The following is a 9,095-nucleotide window of genomic DNA, read 5'->3' as shown; positions in this document are numbered from 1 at the left end:
AGTTCGAGAATAAAAAAAGAGCTTAACTGCAGGATTTCTCAATGGACCCAAAAGAGCACAACAAAATCACCTCCTACACCCCCACCCCTGAACTCCTGATCTGCAAACCTTGTGCAAACTGGACAAATATTTGTTCCCTTTATACTAGCAATGTAACCATTAACTTCAATGAATCAGCGAGGTCTGTTTATCCTAGCTGGGGGAGGTCAGGCATAGAAGAGAACCTGTGCTCTCTAGGGTATTGATGCTGAATGTGGCGAGTAGGGTAAACAGAAGGCCGGAGAGGCCCCAAACGCAAGAGAGGGGGTACAGTAGTTGTAAAGGAAGAAATGCAAATCAAGTGGATGTAAAGGAAAACAAAAGACAGATAAAATAATAGGTGAAGAGACATAAATATATGGGCATACTGAGAGGGGATAAGAGGCAGAGAGTACCTGTTTAAAAAGGGGGAGTAATAGCAGAAGGCAGATCCATATTATTTGACATTCTGCACAATACAAAACCAGAGAAGAGGCAAAACCTATGACAAAGAAAATTAAGTCACTCAAAAGAAAAACTGAGTGTGAAAAAATAAATTAGAACAAAAACCATGGCACATGCAGAAAAAGATGAGCTTATCAAGAGATGGGAAGGAGGAGACCGTGAGAAATAGCAACAGAGAGAAAGGCAGAATAAACATGCGACAGATACAGGGTTAAATATAAAGAAGCAAACAGAAACAGATCAGAGGAAAATTTAAAAAGAGAGCAACAGGGAACCTTCAATATGTTTATATTCTTAGCATTCTATTTTAGAAAATCAATAGGCCTGATAAATGTACATGCAATGGAAAGCAAGCCAAAATAGGGACAAGCTGAACAAGGAAGAATGGGCAGATGACCTTTGACATTCTGTCAAGGAGCTACCTGCAGAGATGGGATAGAGTCTACTTTTGGATATGCTATATCAGTGGAATTAGACCCTGGTTAGAGTGCACACTTTTGATGGATCCATAGCGGATACATGTTCGAGGAAGTGCGGGTAGTGGGGGATAGTATCCCATGTTATGTGGCATCACTGTAAAAATGTACTTGTTTTGGGACAGAGGACTAGAAGAAACAGTATATAGAATCACTAGCTTCAGGGTCCCTTTCTTGGCCTTCAGCACTCTGTTGGGATGAATGCCTGACGTAAATTTGTGATGTGGAGGGGGATGAGGCACTTAGGGGCATACTTACAAGCCCCCACCGCCGCCTTCCACCACCCTGGCAACCTTTTTTTTTTTACGCTAAAGCAGTGTTAAGGAGGCCATTTCCCCACGCCATATTTACAAGGTGGCACAATGTATGCATTGTGCCACTTTGTAACCCCTTGCACCACATTAACCCTGCGCCAGGCATAATGTATGCAAGGGGGGAGTTTGCCCGCAGGGAGGCCCGAAAAAATGGCAAAGTGAAATTTACAAGATGTCACTGCATGATTTTTTCCATCATTTTTAACTGCTCCCCAAGGCAGGCGTTAAAGTGACGCTCCTGTTTTGGCCAATGGGCCTCTCTGTTCTTTCCTGGACTGGCGCCCACATTTTTGTTGCTAGTGCAGCAAAGCGCCACAACAGCACAAAAAATGATTTTGACGTTGTTGTGGTAACAACCGCCATGGTGCGCCATATTGCAAATATGGCGCAACCATGGTGTCTTTAGGGGGACGCAAGAAAAGCGGCGCATTAGGATCGATGCACCACTTTCTTGTAAATATGCCCCTTAGTTTTAACGCTGTTACTAGTGGCTAAGCGGACTCCTCTGGGAGATGGGACACTGGGCCCTACAACAATAATGGACTGCTGTAAAAGGGGGTGGAGCATCCTGGAAAAGCTATTCACAATGCAAGGACTAGAAGGATGTTTAAAATACAATGGGGTTCACACTACATTTTATTATGAGTAACACTAGAACCCTCCCTTGTCCCAGGACACTGAGAGCCCTTCAGACTTTCCTGCAGAGGGACAGTGGGAATGAAAGCTAGAGGTAAGTCAGAGAATAAGAAGCCCCTTTGCCACGGTGTGGGGTAGTTTAACCTCTAATTATCTGTGTAAATCACTGTTACTGCGTAATATGCTGCACTGTAGATCACCAGAAGAGAGAATGAGTCAGAGTCATGGGTTTTCCTTCAGTTTCATTATTGCACTTCTGAATCAAAACTTAATAAAAATGTACTGAATTGTAGATCTCACATGGACACAATTGGCAGCATTCTGGGGGCACATTCAAAGCACTGTCGGCGGAAAATTAACGCTACCATGGGAAATATTGCTGACATTTTTATACCCAGAATTAGGACATGCTGGACAAACGTGAGGCAGTCTGAAACAGTTTTCAAGCTACTTGAAGCCAGATTTCCAGTCCTTTGCAGCCAGATTAGACATTTTTCTTTCGATGGAAGCATGCTGTTACACAGTCAACTAAGAGAGTACTTGGGACGATTAAGTGGTATTTTTGAGTTAGCACAGGGCCACCTCCCGTTTCCTAGACCTTGGCTTTCTGACAGCTTAAATGCTTCATTACCAGGAGATGGAAACCACGTGCACCTCCAGCCCTTGTGGACTGGACACAATCTCTTATCACATGGTCCAAGACAGGGAAGATAATCTGGGGCTACGTAAACATCCAATAGTGGCCATATTGGATGGGATCCTGATGGCTCTTTGGAGAGCCACACACCCCGCTCCAGGTCGTTCCACAGCAGAAGGGGGAAGGGAGTGGGATAATGAAGAATCCATTTAAGCATATGATCTTTATCAGATGTGTGACCTTCCCCTATGCACTTTATTGCCTTTTTAAGAATTGTTGTCATATCCTACTCTTTTTCATGGTCACCTATCTGAAAAAGGTGCGGGTCGCTGTGTGGAGGGGAGTGGACGGGCTCAGGGATTTTCTTTGTTCTTTATTTTTCTTGGTTGTTGTTTTACTAATTGAAGTTGTTCACTTCTGTTTATAACAACTACTATGGATTCCTTCAATACGCTACCGAACTTGTGTTGTACAACTGAGTTTGCTTTTATCCTGGAAGCTACCTATGTACCACTGACTAATTATCTTTGTTAGATAATGTAATTCACTGTCACATACATTTTCCTGTAATTCCTTATAACCTATCTAAATGACATTGTAACAACTATATAATTGGTGGGTATGATTTGTCTACAGATATTTTTTTGTAATTTGAAAATCAATAAACAGGTGAACAAAAAAAAAGGTTTTTGAGTTTGAAAAATAGGTATTAGTGAGGCTAATGGGGGTGGGGCTCAATTTTGAGGGGTCTGTAGTTACTGTGCATAATGTAATCAGCAGGCTGGATGTTGGTTATGAGGGGGTGTCAGTCAGAAACACAGGTACAGAATATGCTGGCACGCCCTTCTCAAATTCCTGACTACACCAATGATCTTGAACTAAGATGGGACTGACACCTAATGATGTGTTTTGAGTGCCCGCTCCCCTCTAGGATTATAGGCTGTAAAAGGGGAAAGCTTTATTTGACATTATCACACTAACAGAAAACCAGTTGTGCCATGTCTTAAAAAAGTTTCAGTGATAAGGTACTGTAACATCTACCATATCTCTAAAATGGTCATAATTTCACCAGCTCCTGAAGGATGAAGCCTGCTCCTCGTTCCCTTTAAGCACTGCCCTGAGCACAGACATCTGCAGTATCGGAGTCCATCGCCAGGCCTAAAAAGCAGTCATTGTTCAGCAGAGCACTGATCACAAGCTGTCCTAGTCCCAAGAAATGATAGTAGTTTAGACATGGGTGCGTTCCAATACTTACCACTGCGATCACAGGAATCAGCACTCCTAAGTTTCCAGCACTGCTTGAGGCCTGGAAATGCAGAGAACAGAAAGAAATCGTAAATGATCAGATCAATTAATATTTTCATTCAACTGTGTGCAATTCCTTCCTTTGGAACTTCAACTTAAACAACATTTCCTTGAGTTTTAATTAGCACAGTTTAACGATGGAAGCAGCTACTTATGGGAATTACATCGCTCAACAGGTTAAAAAACAAAGCAAAGGGAGGTAAACCAGCCGATACCCCCACTCCATGCAAATACCTGGCAAAGAGAGGTATGTCTTGGGCTGCCTGGAATTCGGAGACCAATCATATTTCAGGGTCACAGGAAATGTACCCCATGTCACAAACTACTGAGAAACCCCTACCTTAAGAAACTGGTGTCTATGAAACAGTTCGCCATGAGCACTCAGTAACTTCACGCCCTCCACGAGTAACAGAAGCATCCAGGAAACCACAGGCCAGCTTGCAGTCTACATAATTCAGACTCTCCTAATCACTGCACTGTTACATGCTGCACAGTTCAGCCTCCATGGCCATAGTGATACAGTCTTCAAGGTCCATGCTCTCCCTTTATGCACTGCAATGGGACCTTGGACATAGCTGTTCCTCCTCTGTGCATCTGAGCAGTACACTCTGCATAGTCCACCTTCCTTTATTCATCTCAGTGGTACATTACACACAGTTTAATCTCCATATTTCTCTGGTACTGCTGGTCCTGTATATAATAATCTTCACAGTAGTATCATCTTCATACTACAATCTCCCAAAATCCTAGGTGCAAAACACTATTTTCCACTGTTTTGCAACTGCTTTTATCCAGCACTTCAGGTTTCCGACACAATGCCACAGCTCTTCATGCTTCAGCCCCCTCTATTGCCCTGCGCAGTATCTCGGTGATAGTACAGTGCGGTTTGCCACCTTCTCCTAATATCCAGTGCCCACTGCCTGTCGCCTATTCTTTGCAATTGTATATTCAGAGCTCAGCCTTCCTACGCCCCAAGGTGTAAGTAAACTCACAATATTAACTCTCAAATTTAGAAGACTCTAGTCTCCCCTAATCCACACTTATGCAATGTCCCAAAAAAGTAGGTTGTGAATCACAGATTATTTGGGCTAGCACAAAACAAGGTACAAAATGCCAGGTGCACGCCTGGCTCGCCGGCACCAAGGCCCCACCATAACCTATCACACCCAGCAGCTCCCAAATCATCATTCTCCTAGCTCTACCAAGAGAATGGACACAGGTCTGGGCTACCAGTACTAGATTTACTACACAGAGTAACTGGTACTTACCAATAGCTCTAGCCTCCCTGCCTCCAATCTGTTAGGAGGATTACGAAGCACCTACACATCAGTTGAATACAGGATAGGTGCCATCCTACAGCAGAAGTAACCTACCAATGACTCCCTGTATCACAGAACGCCCCGGAGTGGATACTGCCAAACTAAAGCTGTGCCCTACAAGCTGTAGCAGAAGCGCATAACTGAGGCAGAGGGTAGAAATCACAAACCATTGACCCGCTATCTAAAAGAAAGTGAGTCAGTCCAAGGAAAAACACTGCCAGAGACTTTAGACCTACCCTTTAAAAACAGAGGGCTCATCCAACCACAGGATGGGTGGATAACACTTACCCCTTTACTACAGAAGGACTGCAAATTGAAGGTTACTGTGGGAGATTACTGGGGAAATTTTACTGATCACCATTGACTGAACTCAATCGTTAAATGTGGTCAAGCTTTGGCCCTGTGGTTTTGCTCTCTTACCATTAATTAATACGTTTGACCAGGCCTTAGTGGTCCACTGACAACTATGACTTTCTGGCCTTCCAGTGGACAAGCAAACCTCCAAATGGGATACAGAAGATGGGCTGAGGACAAGCCAACCCTGGGGATGCTCAGACCTTTAGATCAAGGGATTACCAGTGGTTTGCTGGGGGCCCATAAATCACACACACCTTAGGAGCAGCATTCTGTATTTCCGCACAAATTAGGTGCAATTCTATTGGTGATACAGGATACCTTAGAAACACTGGTGGCAAAAATTGGTGGAATCCCCATTGACATGGCCCTCCTGAGGGAGGACCTGCATAGACTTGCAAAGAGGGTCAAAATCACTAAGGAAGCTATTGGTGAACCAGAATTGCTGCAGTCTCAAATTACTGCTCTCACTGACTGAGTGAGGTTTCTTAAGTACAAAGCGAAGGATTCAGAGGGCCGTAACCACAGGATTAATACTGGAGTGGTGGAGCTATCTGACTTGAGGGTAGTGACATGGTGGCTTTCCTTAAGATTTAGATAGAGGAAACGTTCCCATCCACTGGGCCGCTGAGGTTCTGTGCACTGGATATGGCGCAGGGCCAGCCCGACATGGACCACAGACCAATGATAAAGCATGCCACCCTGGTGGGTGAGCGCTTGCGCTTCCTAAGAATGACACCTTTATTGACCTCAATGGGTCCTATCACTAGAATATGGTTCATTGGACTATCATCACAGAACTTCATACAGAATTATGGATACTTATTCTTTGGGAGGACACATGCTGGATCGATGTTTCGATAGTCAGACAATAAGGCCCTTTCAAAATTGAGAACCAATCTGCATTTATTTTCCCAGATTCCACTGCTGTGGTGCCTTTTCAAGCGTGCCTCCTTTATTGAAATCAAGAAAGCCCTTAGGGAAGCAGGAATCCGATACATGTTATCATTCTCTGCTAAATTGCGCATTATGGTGGATGGCACATCAATGTTTTTTTATTAAACCTGCTGAAGTGTAAGAGTTGCTTGAGGAGTATCACTCTGGAAGGCACAGCGGAATGCTGCAGCTCTCGAAGCGACAGTAGGGCGCAATTGCCAGTGAAGCATCTAAGCGTGCCACGCAACAACAGGCAAACAATGAGAGACTGGCCCTGGTCAAGCGCATCCGGAAGAGCAGCCAGTACTAAATCGTATCTCGGGGCAACCCACTAGATGGCTCAAATACTGTTTCAGTAATTGAAAAGCCTGGCTCCCTGCTCTAACATCATGGTGACTTGTGATTGCCGAGTTACCCTACGCAATGTTCATATGTTTTGTTTATTAAAATGTATATTTGAGATGGGGTTGTTCAACACTGCTTGTATGAACATTATAATTATATGCGGGAATTCTGCTCCCCGCATATTGCTCCCTTGATAGAGGGAGCAATACAGATAATGCAGCTCAGCTTCCTCCTGCAGCCCCCACTTTCTTCCTTGTGGTAATGAGGCAGGATGCTTTTATGTTAGCATCTTTGCTGTTTGCATGGTTTGGGCAGAGCAGTATTGTGTCTCAGTCCTGGGGAATGGGAGTTTGGGTGTGCAATGTTTTAACTATTTGTGATTCCGAATTGCAGAGATGGAACCAGTGATGGGCGGGGGGAATAATGGGATCCTAGACTAGACTTAGACTGCCTGCACTGGAACTGTGGTTGAGTGATGATTGCATTAAATAATTATACTTTCCTAACAAACAAAGTTAAGGAAATGGGATCTATCCCCCAAAGATTCAGAATATATAGGTAGATAAAAGGGAGAGGATGGGACAGGGATCTTCTCCGGCCTGTTGAGCTTCGGGAGACAGAAACGTCGACCATAGACCCTCATGACATAACTCATTGCATTTTTGCTGGAATATTTCATGAAGAATACTGATTGTCTGTGTGGCAGCAGACAGGAGTGATTAATTATTAACTGTTGTTTGTATTAGATAGTCAGGGGGTTGGTGCCCTCCTTGTGTCCCCTAGATGTGGAGTTAGTGGGACTAGAGAAGGTTACCTGTGCTTGTATACATGATTAATCAGTGTTGTTGTTCTAGTTTCTTGTATAAACTTGATGATCATATAAAATTGACATCCATTTCATATCACACCGTATATGGATTTATTCAAATATAGAATTGGCCCATGCTTGGACTAGAACGTTAAATGTTGGTATTCATCTATATTGAGTTAATTATCAAAATGAGTCCTCCTTAAACATTTGTTACATTAGTAATCAACCCACACTGAGCATTATTGTACCCATGAATTTACCATTACATGAGTTATCCGTAACTTGTTTTGCTTCATCATAATGCACACGCCTTCCCACGATGCGGAATACTAGATAAATCATGTGCTTAATCAAACTCCTGTCCCGCTCCAACCCCACCATGATACTCTTCATATCTAAGGAACCTCTTCATACTCATGAACCTCCTCAAATCCAGTCTTCACATACCAAAAAAAAAGTTCCACAAACGGGTTAACTCAAACCTGTGAACATCTTTTTATACCCAAGATCCTTTTGCAATGCTTAAGCCTTTTCACAGTCACAGTGTTTCCATCTCCCACTAATACTGGGTAACAAGACGTGGTGGATGGTAAAAGGATGGTGCTCTTCTTTTGCCCAAGAATGCATTTGATTTTGTAATTTTAATTCAGAGAATACAAATCATATACATACATTGGTACTTCTTCCATTAATTCATATATTTATACTGTAGTTAACTGATCAAAGCACAAATTAAACAGACAATATAAATGAGGAATACTGAACATTGCAAACTTACTTCACTGTAGGTATAATATGTTTACTTGAACGAATTCATTCTGGATTAACATTTGGATTTACAAAGGAAGAATACGTTCTCCTGAACTTTCTTCCTGATGCTAAGTGGGCTGCATACAAGAATTCTTTAAATTTAATGCTGGTCAGTTTATCGTAGCATTCCGTACAAGTGGAAGCATTATCTGATTTCCACTGTTGTGTGATGAATGATCTTGCTACCAATGTTGATATAACAATTACCCTCGTAAATTCTCAGAGCACTGCAAGATAGCCATTTACATGGCAAGCTGGACTATGATCCTTGTCTATCAACTTATGAAACTAAACGTTTCGTCACAGTATTCGTTCCGGTGGGGAACGGTTCAAGCCATACAGAGCCAATCAGTTCCTCGAGTCCTCCCTTAAGCACACAGGGCAAGAAGGAGGCGCACTGGCATAAACCATAGGAACAAAATCTGGTTTATTAAATAACATCTACCTGGAGAAGAAATGCATCAGCCTGAAACTGGTGCTTAAACTGTTGAAAAATTAAATGTATTAGTGCAGCGCTAAATCTGCTCATTAATCCCAATACCAGATTCTTATGGTTATTTCTTTAACCTTTTCTGAAGATTGGCATTTCTTTGCATAAATAAGCATTTCCGAATTTACTAAGATAGTGTTAATATACAAGAAACTGTTTAACAAGTGTGCACCAACACT

The 9,095-nt window shown here is 42.8% G+C and overlaps 1 protein-coding gene across 2 annotated transcripts in view; it reads right to left on the bottom strand.

Moving 5' to 3' along the window:
* The window catches only part of PI4KA (phosphatidylinositol 4-kinase alpha), a 520,678-nt gene that overhangs the window by 337,471 nt on the left and 174,112 nt on the right, over positions 1-9,095 (bottom strand). For both annotated transcript variants that reach the window (XM_069215218.1, XM_069215217.1), the window contains exon 19: positions 3,802-3,852. In XM_069215218.1, coding sequence (XP_069071319.1) covers positions 3,802-3,852 — 51 coding nt within the window. The remainder of the gene's footprint in view (positions 1-3,801; positions 3,853-9,095) is intronic.

This window comes from Pleurodeles waltl, chromosome 11 (genome assembly GCF_031143425.1).
Source record: "Pleurodeles waltl isolate 20211129_DDA chromosome 11, aPleWal1.hap1.20221129, whole genome shotgun sequence".
Lineage (NCBI taxonomy): Eukaryota > Metazoa > Chordata > Amphibia > Caudata > Salamandridae > Pleurodeles > Pleurodeles waltl.
This window is presented reverse-complemented; position numbering and strand designations above follow the sequence as displayed.